Here is a 19,547-nt window from a genome sequence, read left to right on the forward strand (position 1 = left end):
CCGGTGGGCCAGGAGGGGAGGGCGGCTGTCTGTCTGTCTGTTTGGAGCTGGCACTGCCAGGGCTGGCGCTGCCCAGGGGTGTCCTACTGCCCCGGGACCGAAGCGCGGCTGTGCGGGCGCTCCGACTGGTGTGACTGGGGAGCTGTGGTGCGTCTGGAGGGTTCTGGGTGCAGCCCAGGACGTGCGGGGGGTCCCGCGGTGGGAGAGCTGCCGGCTGTGGGTGTTGGGTGAGGTGTCCGGGCCCTGCTGGGGCACCCTCCCGGTGACCCCCTGTGGGGTCGGGGTCGGCTCTGGAGGATCTCCCTCAGTGGCTTTGGTGTCCCCAGCCCTGCGCTGTGCAATTCTCTGGTTTGAAGCTTTTGGACCTTTTTTAGTTTTTTTTCTCGTCCCCTTTTTTTGGCATCTGCTGAGGAAACCACTCAGTGCTGTGCTTCTGGAGCCACAGCTTTGTACCACTTCAGCCTCTGCTGGAAATGCTGCTGCTCCTGGTCCCTGAGCAACTGGTTTGTACTGGAGCATGGGGAGGAGATTTGTGCCACTGTCACTACACACCTTGACTTTTGAGAGGGATGTGACTGGCCCGGTTGTGGCCAAATTTGATGTGATTTCCCTTTGTCATAGCCTGATCCCTGTCTGGGGCAGAGGCCCCGGCCAGGAGAGCTGCCCTGGAGCACAGGTTTGTGTTTCTGAAACGTGAATGTGCCTCTGGGTCAGACTGTGTCCTTCTCCTTGGATACATTAAATGCTCTGAGCCCTGGTTTGGGAAGGGAGTTGCTGCAGCCCCTCAAGGGGTGGCTGTGCGGGCGGGGGGCTCGGGTCAGTGCCGAGGGTCTGGTTACACACGCTCTGAGCTGCACCAGCTCCACACGGGGCCCTTTCCCCACGGCCACGGTGCCTGTGGGGCTGTTTGACTCTGGCCGTGGCTTTGTGCACAGACATGTCTGACAGTGCCTGTCACAGCTGTCACCCGTGTCCGCTGACGTGGCTGTTGGGGACACTGCAATGGTCCCTTTCCCCTCCCGAGTCCCAGCCCCGAGGCTGTTTTCCCTGCACTGCGTGTTCTGTGTGTTCTGTGACAGCAGTTCCGGGTCTGGCAGCGCGTCCTTAACTCGCTGTGTGGCACCTGCTGCCACTGAGGGGCTTTGGGATTGTTTCCCACCTCCTGACCCTTTGTTGGGCTTGGGCTCTGGGTTAAGTGACTCCAGGTGAGGAGCTTGTGATGAGGTTTGGATGAGAAGCAGCTGCTGAGTGTCCCTGCAAGGAGAGGCCCAAGGGAGCAGCTGGGACAGATCAATTTTAGGGATGTGTTTGGTGGAGGAAACCTCACCTTTCCAACACTACAACATGGGAGCTTTTCTAGTGTAGGGTGTTGCCCCCTCAGCTGTGGGGAGAGCTCTGCCCTTGGTCAGGTCTGTGTGCTCCATGTTTTCCCTTCCTCAGGCAGCTGCCCCCTCCTACTCAGGGCTGATCCCTGCTCCTGCCGAGGCTCCTCCCGTCTGTAAGGATCTGTCCCAACATGGGAGCTGCTGAGCTGCCCTCCACCCCCGGAGCTCATTCCTGCTGCAGGGTCATGAATGCTCAGCTGGGCTGGCAGAGCTCCCTTGTTCCTTCCTCCTCCCGATTTTGGTTCCTTTGGATGTCGCTATTTAGTTCCTATTTTATTTTTTAAGTCCCACTGTTTGGACAACCTGTTCCCAAAGCCCATGTGTCCTGAAGTGCCTGTCTCAGCTTTTTCTGGCAGTTCTGCAGCATTTCAGGCATCTCAAAGATACAGTTTTGGATGAGGTACAAACCAGGCATTTCCTGGAATTCCCACGTTACACCTGGTAGGTGCTGAGCTGGTGCTTGCTCTGAGCTAGCACTCATCAGTTTGGGCCATTTTTCTTCCAAAGAGAACAAGTGCTGCTCCATGAAGTGGTAGAAGATTCCCCTGGCAGTAAATTCCTTGGAATGCGGTGTTTTATCACATCACCTGAGCTGCCACCGTGCCTGTTATCAGGCAAATGTGAACTTTGTCACAGTCCGGGCTGTGGTGAGGCCGAGCCAGCCCGCTGGGTGTGGAGCCATGCACAGACTCCAATCACCTACAGCTGCAGGTGAGCAGGAAGCAGGACAGGATGGAGTGGGATAAGCCACAGGAGCAGTAATTGCAAAGACAATGGAAGTCTCTCCCGAGGGGGGAAGGTGCAGGGTGTAACACTCAGGATTTCGGGCAGGGACAAACCCTGGTGGGGTGGGGGAACGAGGAGGAGATGGGAGTCTGGAGTCTGCCAGAGATGGTGGGCTCACAAAGAGGTGGTGTCTGCCAGGGTTTGGGAGGCTCAGTGGCCCCGGGATCAGCCCTTGTGCCGTGGGATCTGCAGGGCCTGGGGATGTGCTGGGGGCTGGATCCAGCCCCTTGGCTGTGCCCAGCTGCTTCAACTCCACACCTGACCACAGCACAGGCAAAGGCACCACGTGAGGACCAGTGAGCAGCCAGAGGGAAAATCTGCATGCAAGTGCAGCTTAGGGCTTATGAGCAGCAGCAAGTCCAGAAATCAGAAATGCACCGTGAATCCATGAGGGTTCTTGGATTTTCAGGGGCACTTTTGCATCAAGGCTGCAGAATTTGGATTTATTTGCTTTGGGTTTCTTTAGTGCTTCACTGTGAAGTTGAAGGCAGGAAACAACAAAATAATCTGTGGCTGAGCTATCAGGCTGCATTCAGGAGGTTTTGCCAGGAGCAGCGAGGGATGGGTTGTGTTAAAGCCAAATCTGCAGAAAAAGCTTTTTATTTTTAACTATTGTTGTGAAAAGCCTGGATCTTTGTTGCTGGGAGGGGAAACTGAGGCTGCTGCTGAGCCCTAGATGAGCTATGCAATCCTCTGGGAATGTATCAAGGAGACACTTCTGCTGGGAAGGAGGAGTTTGGGTGCACATCTGTTGTGGGAAGGGTTGGGTGCTGCTCCACAGAAGCCACAGCCTGTGTTCCAGCCCATTTGCTGCAGTTGCTGCTGGTGAGGGGGTCTGGTTGGTTTAGGGAATGACGTGGTGGGATGGCAGAACACTTGAAGTGGGTTCTGACAATTCAAGGGTGGTTTGGAGTCAGAAAAGTGAGTTGTATTAAAACAAAGAGGGGTTTGGTGTTTGCTCTGGTGCAGCTGATAGTTCACAGCATCACAGGGGAGCTGCTCCCACTGCATCCCCACAGAACTGGGCAGCACTGGGTCTGTCCCTCTCCTGCTGCTGTGATTAAGCATCTCACCCACTTCAGGCTGTCTCCTCTCCACGCCCTGCCGTGCACACACCATAGAGTGCACCAGAGCCCTCTGTAATTGCACACCCAGCAGGGGCTGCTGGACGTGCTCCTGCCACAGGCACGGGTGTGCACTGGCGCATAAGCTTACTTTGTGCCTTGCTTTGAGAGTGTTTTGAAGTGCCAGTTGGGTTTTGGAAATAGCCATGTGCTTGTAGAGGTTACCTCAAATATTCCATGAGGGAGTTGCTGTGGGCTGAGATGTGGTGTGAGGAATATGAGGTGAGTCAGAGTCTCAGGTGAGGAGTGTCAGGTGGGTCGGATTGTGTTGAGGATGTTGGAACCAAGGCAGCTGCTGCCCACTGATGAGTGCAGTGTGTTAGCAGTCACAGTGTCCTGAGGTGGCAGGAGCAGAGCCCAGACACGGGGCTTCCCGGTGTTTTTCCAGTTGTCAGGTTACACACCTTCCCAGGAGCATTTGCAGGGCTCACTTAAAGTTTGTGCTCTGCCCCGTTGTGGGAGGAGCAGTGAAACACATCCATGACATGCATTTACTCGTGCTCAGGCCTGGCTCCAGTGCTGGCTGGAGGATCCTGAACAGTGTGAGGATTGAGCAGGTGGTTTGTGCTCAGGTGCTTGTGAGACTTGGGTGCACTGAGGGGATGTTGTGAGGTAATGCTTTGTTCCAATGAGACAGAAGGACAAACAAGCAGGATAGAACATAGACATACATGGAAGGTGTGACACAGAGTAGAGGGGATACAGAAGGGAGGAAATGCACCCCAGACCAGAGGGAAAGCCTCTGGCAGCTGCCCCTGGACAAGGGGAAGGCAGTTCCCGGAGGCTGAGTCCCTCCTGTGGCAGTGCTCAAGGGGCTGCCTGGGTGGCTGGAGACAGAATGTGTGCCAACACCTCCACTCTGCCTTTCCCAGGCTGTGCCATCCGCTCCTCGGATGCAGCTGTGGAGTGCTCTCGTGCTCCAGCTGTGGGAATCCTTTCAAGGTGAAGTGTCCTTGAGATGAGAAGGTGTCTCTGAACACGAGTGATGGCCATTTCCTCTTGGCACTGCAGCGCCAGCTCTGCCCGATGCTGAGCTGGCACTGCCACCATCCCAAAGCTGCCGCTCTGGAGTACAGCTTAGTCATGGAAATGAGATAAATCCTATTTCACAGAAACTGGTAAAAATAAAACTGTTGAGGATTGATTTGTTTCTATAGCAACCGACTGGAGAAGTGAGTGCAGCTGCTGTCTGCAGGAGGGAGGAAAACAGCGCTGGAGATGTGGGTGCACCTGGGCCGGCTGTGGGCAACAGGAGAGCTTGGGGGGCTGGAGAGGGAGAGAGGCTCAGTTAGAGACAGGACAGCAAAGTGTGAGCTGCCTTTGGAACAACACTGGAGTGTGTGCATGTGCCCTCTTCTACACAAAACCTGAAGAGCCTGTGTGATGTCCTCAGAGCTCTGCATGTCCTGCTTCCCAAAGGACTGTGCTCCTGCACCCTCATGGGGGGGGAATGCCCTGCTCAGGGTCAGCTAGAGCATTGATGCATGTGGTGCCTGGGTGTCCATCGTGTCATGGGCACATTTCTAAACCTAAATCTGAAATTACTTTGTCTTGTCGCCGTGGCTTGATGAGAAATGTTCAGATTTGAGAAGTTTGGATGAATAGTGGAGCTAAATTTTCTCAATTACCCTTTAACTCAAACTGAACAGCTGGATGCTGCACAGCAGCTTGGACCAGGGCAGGGGTTTCTTTTTGTATCCTGGAAGAAAATCCAGTTGGGCTTCCAGACTGCTGGATAAGGAGCTTGAGTTTGGAACCAGCTGTGGCACACACAGGGTAGTAAGGTGGCTATTTCCCCAGGGTTAGTGAGGGTGAGCTGCTTAAGTGCTGGGGAGGCTGCAGGATGCCAAGTGCTGGGACTGTGTGTTTAGGTAAGTGCTTAACCTGCTGACGTGTCCCATCTCTTGTGGCTGCTGAGAATTTCAGGTGACAATCAGTGTGAACACCCAACATAGCAGGGTGTTGAGGGAATTACAGGAGGAGTGTGTGCCTGGCTTTACCGGGTGCTCTGCAAGAGCCTGAGATATTCAGCTGAAGGGAAGTTGAGCTTGAGTTGGTGTTCAGGTTTGGTAAACCCAGGTACATTTGCACTCCTCCCTTGTTATTTAAACACGTGGTTTCTTTTAAAGGGAAATTAGATTTAAAAATTAACCTCAGGCTTTTTCCAGCTCAAAGGAAGTGTCTGTAGTGCCACGTACTGAGGACGCAAGAACAAAACCCTGTCTGAGAGTGAGTGCCATAAATATTATGTAAATATATTATCTCATTAGATTTCTATCTAATGCCATTGACTGCCGTTGTGCAGATCCTGGGGCGAGCAAGGCTGAAGATGTCATAGGTGGTCTTTCAAATGTAATATTGAGGTGGGTTGGAAATTAGGTGAAACAACTTTTGCCTCATCCTAATTGAGAAATCCTCTCAAGTTTGGCATTGCAAAGTGCCTGGTTTGAGAACAGAATCAATTCCAGAGGCTGGGTGGCCACTGAGGTTTGAAGCAGGAATCCAGGGGTGCTCCCCAGGCCTGTCACTGAAAGCAGCTCCTGGCTGGGAAGGCAGTATTGACCAGAGAAGAGGCTCAGAACTGGGTCTGTTATGCTTGCAGAGAAGTAGGCAGAAATATTTTAAGGGTTTTGGAATGTCTTATGTTGTGTATGTTCCCCAAAGAAAATGAGGTTTTTCCAGGTGAGGAAAAAACCTGTTTGAGACCGGCTGGTCATCATGGGCAAAGTCAGAGCTGGCATGTGGGTGAAAGCAGGGCTGGAAGCTGCAGGTGCACTGTGAAATGTGTAGGAACAGCTCTCTGTGCTGCCTGTTCATTGCTGGTTCAGTTTCCCAGCACTGAGGGTTGGCACAGCTGCCTCTGCCGGCTCTGAGGGATCAGTCCCTGCTCTTCCCAGGGCTCTCGGAGCAGGAGCAGGGCAGGACCGTCACACTCCCTGTGCTCTGTTTGGCTGCCTGCCTCATGATCTCAGCTCTGGCCTTATCTCTGTAGATAGTGCAGATGAGTAATGACAACTCTCTGGGAGCTAGCTCAGGATTTGGGAATAATTTCCTGCCTCGGCCATTCACTCTTGTTCCTGTTCTGTAAGGGACTGGATTTCACGGATGCTTCTGCAGTAAAAGGATGTCCTTTCTGATCTTCATCTTTCTTTTCCTGAGCTTTCTCAGGAACTGGTGTGTAAGTTGATGCTTTCCCTGCTTGCATGGCACATACCAGGAAGGAGCAGGGGCTGATCACAGTGATCACAGAGCTCTTTGACTGCTCAGGTGTGTCTCCTGTGCTCCCACTGGAGCCACCGTGGCGGGTGTAAAACTTCTGTTTTACCTCCTTCCCTCGCTGTCTTTGCTCTCCTTTCCCTGTCACTTGCTCTTTGGGCACCCAATTAAAAAGCTCATCAAGAAGGAATGTCTCTGGAGTCGGTGGTATGTCTGTGCCTTGTTTGCGTCCCACACTGTTGCCAGTTAATCTCTCCTTGCTGTGTCTTTCTTTAGCCCTCAGGGACTCCTGGTTAAGCTGGAGCTGGGATTTGATACAGGCTTAAATGGAGCCATGTGGGTGAGCTGCTGGGCTGCTGGTGTGGGCTGCGTTCAAGGGCAAAGTCTGCTCAAAACGCTTCAGTGGAAGCTTTGTTGTGGCTCTGAATTCTCCACTCCCGTGTCCCCTTCCTCGAGGGCCTCGTGTCCCATCCCATTGTTCTGGTGTTCAGTATCAGAGCAACTAATTTCCTTTTACTCCAACGCAGCAGTGTTTCACAACAGTGTTTCACAGCCTGTGTGATGTGAGGGCCAGTGCCTGGGGGTCCCTCCTGAGATGTGGGAATGTCCCCATGTGCGTGGTCCCTCTGTGGGAACAGTGGGCACTGTGGTGCCAGCACCGATTCAGAGCCCTTGTGTCGCTGATCTGAGCAATGGCACAAGGCAAAGGGGATGTCGTGCGAGTCTCCATCTCACTGGTTTCAGTCTCCCTAAGGCAAAAGTGCACTCTGGATGCAGTTGCTGTTACAAAATAATTGCATTTGCTTTTTAATTGCTGTAGGGAAGGGGTAATTCAGTCCCTGAATGTCTCCTTCTCTGGCTCTGCTTGACTTGGCCTATTTACCTGCTTCTCATCCACCCCAGGTCAGACACGCTGCAGTTCAGCATTCCAGGCATCAGGGCTGGGCAGCAGCCAGGCTGAAGGGACGGGAGTGGGTTTGGGGTGACACAAAGGGAGCCACGGTGGCCCAGGGAGCAGCAGCACGTGGCCACCTCGAGCAGCCTGTTGGCACTGAGATGGAGAGAACATGGGCGTGGGTTTATTGTTTCTGTACAGAGCAGGTCTGAGCCTGCACCAGGGGGAGGGTGTCTGTGTTTAAATAGTGTCCACCTTCCCTATGCCCTTCCAGGTGCAAGGTTCCTGCTAGAAATCCCAAATTTTGGATCAGACCTCTGTTCTGGGAAACAGAGCGCTGGAAACAAACAGTAACTTTGAGCTGTTCTGATCCCATTGGTGTTGTCTGACAGTGCCCACGTGGCCGTTGTGCAGAGCAGACAGTGAGCACAGAGGCACGTTTCCTGCCATCCCAAAACACATAAGTGGCACATCCATTCCTGGGCAGGGAGGGAATATGCTCTGCCATGATTTTTTTTTCTGGGTAAATTCCTTTTGGTGACATTTTTACTCCAAGCTCAGAGCTTTGTGCCTGTCAGAAGGGAACGGTGCAGATGGACATGTATGACTCCAGACACGATGCTCCATTGCTGTTGGCTAACTGACATGTCCCGTGGGATTCTGCAGCTTGTTAAATCATCTCACAAAGGAGACGGGGGAGGGAAAGCCCAGTACAAGGCTGCCAGCTGTAATCAGCTCGGTGCTGCAGCATCGGCTGCTTGGTGGCTTTGATCAGGAATTTGTGGCTGCCCAGGCAGCTTCCTCTGTTTCTCTGGGAGTGCTGGATGGAGGGAAGGCCAAGGGAAAGTCTGCACCATCTACACATGTCCTGCTAATTTTCTCTGCACCTAGTTCTTTTGTATTGTATTTTCTTGCAGTTAGTGGCATCTTCTCCAGTGCTGTGGAGCAGAGCTGAGCTGCGAACAGAGAGCAGGGAATGCTTCCCTGAGCAGTGCTCTGATTCCTGTTTGCAGATCTGGGATGTTGCCAGCTCCAGGCTGGTTTATCACATTCATAACATTGCTCAGTTCATTGAATTTTTGCACGAATGTTTTGATTCCTTTTGCTCTTACTCCTCCAAACCCCATCTAGTCAGATGCAAAAGAGGAGAATGGGCTGCAAAATTGGCATTTAGTAAACCTCAGTGAGAGGTTTGTGAACATTTGGTAAATGTTGTCAAATCTGTCCTCTCTTAGGGGTCACTTTCCTACTTTGAAGGGCAGCTTCAGGGCTTCCTGTCAAACCTTCCATCTGCATGTTGGGTGGCTGCCTTCCCATTTTCCCTGCTCTTCTCTTACCATCATGCTGCCCTTGGACGGGGTGTGGAGAGGAGGATGCTCCTGCACACATCACACCCCAGAGCTCCTGGACCCCTCCCCAGAGACTTGGCTTTCCCTGACTCCACTACTGACACTTTTTACGCTTCTCCCAGCAAAGCTCGTTTGGCCATGGCCTGGTGATGAGCCTGTGTTGTGTGGGACTGTTCCCTGGCCTGTCATCGGCTGCAAATGCTCTCTAATGGGAGTGGATTGCAGAGTGCCTGTAATGCTTTTAAGAATAAAGGGCAGCACATGCACTCAAACCAGACCTGGATTTTTCCTGTCCTGCAGCTCTTTCTTTGCTCTGGCTCAGAGGGGTTCTCTGATGTAGCACACCCTGCACGCCTGACCTGGCCTTTCTGTCCCCACTGCATAATGCGGGTGACAGAGCCCACTGCCACCTCCCACCATACATTAAATAAATGCATTTCCACTGCCAGGAGCCATCTGTAAGGCTAGGGCTGCCCTCTTCCTGGGGGAGTTTTTAGCTTGGATGGACGAGTTTCTATTAGTGATGCCAACCCTGTCGGGTTCCTTTCTAGCGTGAGCTGCAAGCCCAGGGTTAAATGTATGATTGTTGTAGTCTGCACCAACCTGAACAGTCTCCCTCTGGAAATGAGGGGTAGGAGATGGCAGGCTGGTTCTGAGGGAAACAGATGAGCTCACCTTCTGCCTCTCAGCTCCTGAACTGATCCTTCACAGGCTGCAGTGGCTTTGCAGACCCGTGCAGGTTTCCTGCTCCTGGCCACCCGCAGCACATGAGGAGTGACTCTGCTCCATTCCATGGCAGAAGGGACAATTTGGCCATCAGAGGGTTGGTTGCTGCATGGTGTGTCTCCACTGGTGGAAGTGCTTGTTTCTCACAGGGCACTGTTGACCTTATGCTGGCTGAATTGTCTGTAGGTGTTGGGCAACGAGGCTGGAGCTGTTGGCGATCGTTGTTCAGAACTGTTTAACTCAGAATGAGCTGATAAAGTGGGAGCTTGGGGTCTGGTTCTGTGCAGAGGGCCAGGCATGGCTCTGCCTTCAGTCAAAGTGGGACTGAACCTGAGGGTTTTCACTGGAGTCCCTGGTCAGTGGCTCTGCCTTCACCGCCGGGTGCCTCGGGTAGGTCTTGCACTGGCTGTGGTGTTGTGCAATGTCAGCTGGGTCACTTCCACATTCCCTGCCTATATTAAGGTCCCTGTTTTTCCCCATCCATTCTGGCATCCTGTATTTGAGCTCATGATCCTTTAACTTTGAGGGAAATCCACCTGCTTTTCTTATAGCAAATGAAAATCTGGACCAAGAAGTTGAGGAGTGCAGAAGCTTTGGCTTCCTTTGCAGCCAATAGCTGGAATCTGACTGGCTGCTTTCCCTGGGCTTTCCCAAAACCTGCCAAGAGGGGCTGAGACAGTATTACTTGTGATCCAGCCACGTTCTCCCTTGCCCCAGCAATACTCTGCTTTAATCTTCTCCAGCCTTGCATCAGCTGTTTATTTTTGGAAAGGCTGTTGCATTATCCGGTGGTTGAGGCAAGCAGGGAGTTGGGTTCCTGCTCCATTGGGAGTCCCACCATGCTGGACCCTTCCCATTGGCAGGGTGGAAACAGCAGTGGCTTCCTCACCCTTCAGGAAAACATAAGCAGCTCTCTGACTCTGAGGCCTTGCCCAAAGTGTTTGATTGTTTGTGTTCCCCTCTGTAAGCAGGAAATACCAAGTGAGGGTCCTTCACTGCAGGAATCCAGCAGTTGTATGGATGTGGATAGCTGGGATGTGTGAATGACCTTCTTCTCTCAGCTCTCTGTTTCCATACCTTAGGAGAACTCTGGCCTTCCTGGCAGAGCTGGAGAGGAAGAGGAGGGGAGAGACTGATGTACTTGACTGCACATATAAATAGTTCTCCTCTTGGATCCTTCCAGTCTGATCTTCTGGGTGATTTGACCTTTCTTTGATAAAAGCTTTCTTTATTTGCAGGAATAAAAGGTCAAAGGGTAGGAGAGGACACAGCAGATTTTTTTAAAATATTTTTATATCTTGGCAGTTGGTTTCTGCAGCACCCAGCACTCACTGCTGGGCCAGCTCCCCCCTGGGCTCCAGCTTTCCTCCTTCTCTGAGCTCCTTTAGTAAACTTGGCATTTAACTCTAAAGCATTGACCTGAAGATTTCTAAGGAAGTTTATGGAAGTGTTTTATCGTGGGGACACGCATGTCTTCCCATGGGGACGGATGTCCTGGCTCTGTCTGCAGGCCTGCTGGGTAGGTCACTTTGGGCACAGGGCTCATTTTATGCCCACTGCACCACTGACCCTGGTTTTCCTTGGTTCATAACTTCAGCTGAAAGAAAAGCTGGTGTTAAATGCTGCTGGTTTTTCCTGTGTTCACCCTGAAGTAGTTTGAGCTCAGCATCCAAACACAGCTTGGTTTAATGTGTAAAACCATGGGACTCTGGCACTGCCCAGGTTATGGACGAGCAAAGGAGTGCAGGTGCAGTGTTAGAAGTGCTCCAGATGGCACACGAGGCTTTCTGGCTTGAGTTCTAACCATTAATTGCCACTTTAAATCCAACAATAAATTATTTGGGCAACCACAGTGCAGGATCCCACTGCCAGGAACAAACCGGAGCTGAGCACTACTCAGTCCCCTTTGTGCTTCAGGCCAGCACAGCTGGATGGGGCAGGGCACTCCTGCACTCACTCTGGTGTCTCACTGACCTTCTGGCCGTGGTTTAAGCCATCCATCGTCCTGCACCCCCTGTTGTTGGTGTTGGAGGTGCACTGCATGCGTGTGTTGGCTTGTGTTTGCTCCCGGAGCGCGGGATGGTGTGCGGGATGCCTCGGGATAAGCCTCTGATCCTTTGCAAATTGGATTTTGTGGCTCACTTGCCTGTCCTCTTGGATGAAGGTTCCCCTTAGCTGCCTCTCCTCTAGCAGAGCTGATGTCCATCTCAGGACTGCAAAGCCTTTTATAATGCTCTGCGGGTCAGGAGTCACTCAGAGGGAACAGGGACAGACTTTCCATTTCCCATGGAACACGCTCTAGAGTGAGTCTGTTGCTTCGTTCCCTTCTGAATTTCCACTCGGTCTGCACAAGATTCCCACTGGTTTGGTGCCTTTCCTGCTGGTTTTGCTCACTGTAGCACCAAGGTGTTCCTGGCTAGCAGCCCCCCAGTGATGATGGGTATTGCAGGAAGCCTCTGAGCCACATGGGTCGTAGTGATTGTGTGCTGGGGAGACAGTGGACTGCTCAGGAAAGGTCTGCTTCTAATAGGTTTGAACCCAGTTCAATTGGAAATTGAAGGCTATTAAGTTTTACCCCTAAAGAAGACAGTGCAGGAAAAAGTACTATGTTGGCACAAGGGAGATTGCCAGGGCTTGTGATAAACACTGGAAGGGTTCCTGGAAGGATGAAGTGTAAAGCACACTGGCACATGGGTGGTGGGTTGTGCTGGTGAGGGCCCTCATCAGGAAAGGTGAGCAGTTCCAGTTTACCTGTAAGAGCATGGTTTGAGTTCCATTACCTGTTCTGGGAGAGGGTGGTGGCACTGGTGAGGGGCAGCAGACACCACACTCCTTTCACAGCAAGGTCAGGAGCAGCACCAGCCCCTCACTCACACTGTTCTGCACTGATGTGAACAGGACACCTTCCAGGGGTGGGGGGAAGAGTAATTCTCGGCAGGGTTAATTCTTAAATCCGTGGTGCTTGACTTTTGAACAAGGGAGGGAAGTGAATGCTCTCAGAAGTGCTGGGAGACCACCTACTCTTTTGTACAGACTGCCAGCAGCTGACAGATGGAAGTGATTTTGGGACAGTGAGAAGTTAGTGTGGAATCACACTGCTGACCAAGAGCAGGCTCTATATCCCACAGTCTTTGACTTACAGCCCCCGCTTGTGACTCTTGCCATGGAGGGAAGAGAGTTTCCCAGAGCCACTGGAATTCTTCAGCGGGGTGTGAATTAGCAGTGCATCGATGGTTTGTGGTCTCTTGTGGTTCACTCTAATAGGCACATGTTCCTCTGAAGATGCTTTTTGGCAAGCACAAGTATGGCTGAAGGATGTGTGGGAGTGGGAGCTCTGACTGGAAACCAGGAGGGTCTGGTAAAGCAGAGGAGTGAGTCCCTGTGCCGGTGTGTGCTGCGGCACTGACCCCTCAGCTCGACTCTGTGCTCCACGTGACTGCTCCTGACCACAGCTGCCCAGATACCCACTGTAGTGTGAGAGCTCTGCTGACCCTGTCCTTGCCCTGTCCCTGCTTGGTGTTTGCCTAAGTGTTCCATGTCCATTTTCTGTATTGCAGCATCTGGAGAGGGCCCAATGTGAACTGCGTTGACAGCACTGGATACACCCCACTGCACCACGCTGCTCTCAACGGCCACAAGTGAGTCCTGCTCCCATCTTTGCTCACGGGGGATGGATGTTTTGTGCTTTCCAGGCCACGGTTCTGTGTCGTTCATTCACTTGTCACTTCCATGGCGCTGGTGAGTGCTGGTGCTGCAGCACTACTCCATCTTCAGGGGAAATGGAGAATGCACTGCTTTGGCTGCTGCACAATGTGATCTTACACCTTGAAATATTTGGCAAAACATTGAGGTTTTCAACCAACCACCCTTTTATTTCAAAGCAATTTGGATAAGCTGTAACACCATGTGAAAGGGACTCCCTGTGACAGTCCCTGCAGTCTGTCTGGTGTCCAGGGTGGACTGGGCCTGCACCACTTAGAGTTGCCTTGTGTGCACATCACATTTGGAAGTAAGTCCAGTCTTTACCGTGGTGGATCTCGTGTTATTCATTGCTGCTGAAGGTATTGAGAAATGGAATAGAGTTAAAATCTTTATTCACCTTCACTGTGCTGATGCAATTCACTTTGCAGCAGAGGCTTGTGGCTGACTTCAGCCCCTGTTCAGCTCCATTAGCATGGAGGCAACGTGGATCTTTTCTGAGCTCATCTCATCAATATTTATTTCTCTTTTTTTTTGTTTTTTTGGGTGGCATTTAATAGGAACACTTTAAAATCATATTTCAGGAGGATCTCAAATATTCTGTTCAGACTCACTTTTCATGCAATACAGAATGTAAGCTGTGAAACAAGAACTGAGTGTCTTAGACTCAAGTTCCCTTCTCCTGCAGGGACGTTGTGGAAGTTCTGCTGAGGAACGACGCCCTCACCAATGTGGCAGACTGCAAGGGCTGCTACCCCCTGCACCTGGCAGCCTGGAAGGGAGACGCCGACATAGTGAAGCTCCTCATCCACCAAGGCCCTTCGCACACCAAAGTGAATGAGCAGGTCTGCCTGGTTTTCTCTGATGTACCATTGAATCACTGCCCTTGCATGGAGAGAGGCTCCTTCAGCTGACTCCTGACCCTTCCCAAACCAGCAGCAATGGTTATAAGGTCCTGTTTGCTGGTGGGATAAGAGGGGCACTGCCTAAAGCAATACCTTCAGTTCTGAGTTAGTGGTAGGATGAGAAAGGTATTTAAGTTTTATAGACAGACACATAAATATGAGAACTTCTCAACACCTAGGAAGTGTTCTCCTGCTTCTGGGCTTCTAAAACTAACCCATAGTTTTCTTTTCAGTTGCTGGATAGCTGAGCAGGTTTCTAGTTCTGCAGAAGATCCATTGGCTCCCTCCTTTGGGAACTAATCAAGGCAACTTTGTTTAGTCTCTGTTTGGCCGTGCTCTCTTAGCTGCTCTCCTGGCTTGTCTCTGGCACTTGCTCCAGTTCACTAATTTGTAAGTTCTAAGATAATTTTAACCCTACTTGCCCCCAGATAAATCCTTAGCTTAATCTTAAAGAATTGTTTTCTCAATCGGGCAAGAAAAAAAGCCTCTTGGATTTCTTCCATTTGTCAAGCTGATAGTTTTGGTCTGGGGTGCAGAGGGAATGAGGGGTGTGAGATAGCTCTGTCCACTCCAGAGGACTGGCTCCCCTGAAACTGTCCCGTGCACATCAGAGGGACCTTACAGTTCCAGAGAACCTCTAGAATGCTACTGCTGGAAGACCCAAATACTTCTCTTGTTTCATGGTTTTGTTTAAGGGAACTCGTTTTCTGAGGCCAGCTGAGCAGGGTCACTGACCTTGTCGCTGGGTGAGCCTGGCAAACAGTCACAGGCCTAAATCAGGGGCTTGAAGATGCAATGGGCCCTGGTTGTCCTGTCCCTAAGGCAGGAACATCTGATATCCCTGTGAATCAGCTCCCAGCCCACTCAGGTGTGCATCAGGAGGAGAGGAGTAAACCAAAATAGGTTTGCCTGCCTTAGTAGCACAAGGCTAAACCTGACCATTCATTCCGAAGGTAATTCCCAGGTAGGTCAGGCACCCGTGGCTTGAGTTCAGCAAATTGTCACAGTCAGGGTGAGCAGCTGGGAACTGGGAGTCCCTGCTGCTTGTTTGCTCTATGTGTGCACTTTTTCAGAAGCTGAGGAGAGCAAACTCCCTTCATAGTCAGGTTTAAGAGTCCCAGTCCTGCTTCCAGCTGCACTTTATGGGGACCCAAGTGCCACACTGCAGCTTCCTAGGACAGGTAGCTCGATGCACCAGGCTGCCCCAGGCCTAAATGCTGCTAAAGCAGCAGGAATGAAAAATCTCATTTCCTACACTCCTCAGTCAGGCAGGAATAATGAGGAATGTGTGTTTTAATGTCTCTGGTGGTAGTTTTCCAGCTTGGGGCTGTGGTTAATCACGTCTCCAGGCACAGCTGCAGGCACTCGGTCAGGTTACAGAGGTTTGAGTTCAGGTAGCCTTTCACAATCAATCTGATAAGAGTTGCCTGAGGGCCCTGAAGTGTAAATGTTCTGCTCTGAGTAGGGCAGATAGAGAGGAGACCTTTGCAAAAGACCCAAAGCTTAGTGTGATCCTTCCAGGTAATGTTTCATTAATGTCTATTTAGTAGGAACCTTGTTAAATGAGAGAAGTCAGCTGAGGAGCCTGTGCTGCCTGTACTTGGAGCCTTGTCCATGCACTGCACAGGGGTCCAGGTTACAGCAATCCCAGCTGGAATGGCTTTTGCTGGTCGTGGCTCTGACTGGAACAAGATGCTGTGTTCTGGTGTTCCACCCCTTGGAGTCACCCATTGCTTTGTTGCTGTATCTCACCCATTTCATTATCACATTTTTTTCTTTTTCCTCTTCCTTTTTGTAGAATGCTCTTGAGATCAAAGAACTCAAAAAGTACGGCCCCTTTGACCCATATATCAATGCCAAGGTGTGTACTTTGCTGTCAGCATTTCACTGCATCATCACTCCAAGCTGCACTCCGTGATTCCAGGTGCAATAATACCTGTTCACTTTGCAGCTGCTTGGGGGAGAAGGAAAATGGGACCATTTATTTACTGTGGGTTTCTCTCTTCAAAGCAGTTATAGAAACATAATTAAAGGGAAGCTTTTCCTTACTTTCCTGGGGGCTCCTTCCTTGCTTAGCCTTGTAGGACTCGTGGTGATGGTCAGTTTGCTTGATTGGGCTGGATGACTTCCCAAAGGTAATGCTACTTCAATTAAATGTTTTAGGTTTTGTTTCATGTGCTGATGTTGCTGATAAATGCAAAGAGAAGGAATTTTTTTCCCTGCTTAACCATGGATGCATTTTCTCTGTGGGCTGTTTGGAGTGAATTTTTATGCCTTTTCTCCTACCAAATGCATAATGCTGTGTGTGTTATTTGAATGGACAGTTAATCCCTGTGGTGGTGGTGGGGAGAAGGGAAGGCAGTGACATTCCTGCCTCCCTTCCCAAGTCCTCCATGTCCTGCTTATTGCGTCAGTCTCTCTATTTTGATGTTCAGTCTGTGGTGTTGTCTGACCCTTCAGCCCTGGTTTCCTGTTCCTGTTTTCTGGCCTGTTTTGCTCCTCTCTTGTTTTTAGTTGTTGAGCTACAAAAAGCACAACATTGGCTTGTGTGATGTGCTGAGCCTGAGCTGTTGAGGAAACAGATCGAGTTCCTGGTGGTGTTTTCTCAGACACCCTTTTTCAGTTTTATTTCTAGTGAAGCTGCAAGCCAGGGATGGCAAACACTCTGCTGCTCTGTCCTGAGACACCTCTGCCATGAGCCACTGTACCACAGCTGCTTCCAGTCACTTATTTTGGATCAAGCCATCCATGGCAGATTTCTGTCTCTCAAAGTTGTTTTTTTTTTTTTCCTTCTGTTTGATTGCAGGGCCTTAGAAACACACAGCCAGAGTTCCTGCACTTGCTGGGAGTTAGGTGTGGTTTTGCAGAGTCCTTTTTCAGGCAGTACCCAATGCCCACCCTCTGAACCCAAACATTTTCCCATAAAGCTTATCTGAATTGGGGATTTTTACAAAAATCCAGATGGAATTTTTCACCAACAAATGTCTTCCGTGGAAACATCATAGTTAAGCAGTTCAGTTGCCTGAAAGAAGCTTCCAGAAACATTGTCAATATAACCAAGTAAAATCTTACACTCTCCAGCACTGGGATGTTGAATGAAGAAGGAATGTGAAGGGATCTCCAGTGAGATCCCTTTCCTGTGGATTTTTGTTTACAAAGTATTCTAGTTTGGATTTTATACTGTGGAGAAGTGCATTATTTAAAGCCTTGGTTCAGTGTTCACAATGGCTGAGGTGCTCTCTAGAGCAAGGCAAGATTTTGGCAACCTTTCCTTTGGTTTTAAGGAGAGAGATGATTTATGCACAGTCGTTGGGTTCATCACAAGTTCTGACCAGCTTTGCACCAGTTCCTGCCCAGGTGAGGAGCGTGTGGAGTCGTACTTGTCACAGACCTTCGGGTTTTCTCAGTGCACTGGAGCAGCCAAACAACAGGTTGTCATTAGGGCAGGACTCAGCTGGACATGCAGACACCAACAGAAATCCTACAAAGCAGTCTTAGAAGTAGGTTGGGTGGGAGCAGAGGGTTGTGCAGCCACTTTCCCCAGCCCTGGGTAGGATCAGGTCTCCCTAAACCATTCCTGATCAGTGTTTACTCAGCAGCTTCTCAGAAAACTCAGAGAGGGGCAGCTCCGTGGACTCTGGCAGTTTATTTGACCCTTCAGATCTTTGCAGGTCAGAAAACTTTCCCTTATTTGACCAAGTCTCCCTTTGCTCAGTCAGAACTTCTCCCAGTGTGTTGGAAGTAGGGGGTGCAGGATGGAGGGTGCAGGGCAGGGGTGCAGGGCAGGAGTGCAGGATGGAGGGTGCAGGGCAGGGGTGCAGGATGGAGGTTGCAGGACAGATGCATGGCCGGGTGCACTTTAAGGGGCTCTGGATTCTCCATTATAGCACGTGAGGAGGAGCAGCAGGGCTGTGTGTGGTGAGTGGTATCTCCTTACCAGGGCCTGGAAACTGTGGTGGAGCCCATATGGAAGCAAAGCCATTCCTGCTTGTGTCCCATTTGTGATCTGCAGAAGGCCATCGTGTGTGCCCAGCTCCTCTCCCCTGACTGTGAGCTGGGGGATGTGAGGATTCCTGCAGGAATGCAGCCCCTGGGCCCTCCTGAGTGCTCTCTTTTTCTAAGTAGTTCTGAAATTTGAAGCCATGTGCCTTCTGGCTGCTGGAATGGAATTTTCCTTTTCCATCTCCGATAAATCTGTACGTCTGAGTGCTCCTGCTCACTGCTCAGGCTCCACTCTGGTTTGTGCCTGGAGAGTGATGTGAGAAGAGAGCAAACTCCCTTGCCTAGAAGGGCTCTATTTTTGGCTGCTCAAAGCTCTCCCAAAATGGAGTCAATAAAGACTTGGGCAATAGCAGGAGTTTCCAGTGCACAGTCTGGGACAGGGAGAGACCTGCTGTAATGATCTCCACTGCAGGAGGAAAGTCTGGGGATTGCACCTGGAGCGTCAGAGCCCTGACCTGCTTAGGGAAAATTGGACTAAATTGCAGTGAAGATGAGGGAAGTCTCCAACAATTATGTTATTAAAGGATGTGTTCCCATTTATGAGCCCTCAGGCAGGTGTTTGGAGCTGCTGCATGCTTTAAAGCCCCCCTGATGGATATGGTCCTTGTGCTGAGGAGAGAGGAGAGGGGGACAGTCCTAGCCAAGGCAGTCCCCAGTAGCCAAGACAGGCCTGGCATGAGCAACATGTGCCCCCCCCCCACAACCCCCAGCTCTGGGGCAGGAACCCCATACTCAGAGGGGCTGAGGTCATCCACTCTTTCTGCTAAGCCTGGCAGCGAGACCCCCTCATGCCACAGGGCAGGCTGAGGGCCTGGGCCTGGCTGTCATGGGCTCCCTGATCCCTGCTCTTCCGACCCTGTGAAACGAGAATAATGGGATTTGCCAACCCTGTAAGTGCCCAAGAGCAGCAGCGTGAGCTGACGGACAAGTGTGAGCCCTGATGTTCTCTACTCTGTCCCCTCTCACTCCACTTGTATATTTTATGTGCAGACTTCTGTATCCTGCAGTGACCTCTGTCCACGTGTATGTGCCTCCCTCCAGGATAGAGCCTGTTTGACTTGGACCTTCTGTGCCTGCAGCAGTGCTTTGCCCCCTTTGCCCCTTCCCCCCTGCATGTGGCTGGTGCTGCTCCTGCCTCCTTCGCTTTGCTTCCATACAAGCTGCAGCTGCCGGAGCCTCTCCCCAGCTCCTGCTTCCCTCATGCTTTGCCTGTGACTGAGAAGTGATGCAAAAGCCAGATGTCAATGAGTGAGGGGTTGCAGGACTCCTGTGAGCCTGACAGTGACCAAACACCTCAGCGGGACCCGAGTGCTCGTACAGCCGTGCGAGTTCGTGCCGTGGTGCCAAACACCGAGCCGTGTCCAGAGGCATGTGTGTGCTCCCACAGCAGGAAGGCAGGGATCTGGTTCCCTTCTGAAATGGTTCTGCTGCCCTCCAGCAGGACAAGCACAATCTGTTCA

General features: G+C 51.3%; 2 protein-coding genes across 4 annotated transcripts in view; one reads left to right on the top strand and one right to left on the bottom strand.

The window, feature by feature from the left end:
• The window catches only part of TAF11 (TATA-box binding protein associated factor 11), a 14,392-nt gene extending 2,910 nt beyond the window's left edge, over positions 1-11,482 (bottom strand). The window contains exon 1 of the mRNA XM_029962516.1: positions 11,439-11,482. Within this exon, the coding sequence (XP_029818376.1) occupies positions 11,439-11,482 (44 nt within the window). The remainder of the gene's footprint in view (positions 1-11,438) is intronic.
• Positions 11,483-13,041: 1,559 nt separating this feature from the next.
• The window catches only part of ANKS1A (ankyrin repeat and sterile alpha motif domain containing 1A), a 58,659-nt gene continuing 52,153 nt past the window's right edge, over positions 13,042-19,547 (top strand). Inside the window, exons 1-3 of one of the 3 annotated variants that reach the window (XM_018079730.2) lie at positions 13,042-13,119; positions 13,869-14,025; positions 15,884-15,946. The gene's annotated coding sequence lies outside the window, so the exon portion shown is untranslated. Of the gene's footprint in view, positions 13,120-13,868; positions 14,026-15,883; positions 15,947-19,547 lie in introns of those variants that run through there. The other 2 variants (XM_018079731.1, XM_018079729.1) reach the window with 2 other exon arrangements.

This window comes from Manacus vitellinus, unplaced genomic scaffold (assembly GCF_001715985.3).
Source record: "Manacus vitellinus isolate BGI_N305 unplaced genomic scaffold, ASM171598v3 scaffold_47_pilon, whole genome shotgun sequence".
In the NCBI taxonomy this organism is placed as follows: domain Eukaryota; kingdom Metazoa; phylum Chordata; class Aves; order Passeriformes; family Pipridae; genus Manacus; species Manacus vitellinus.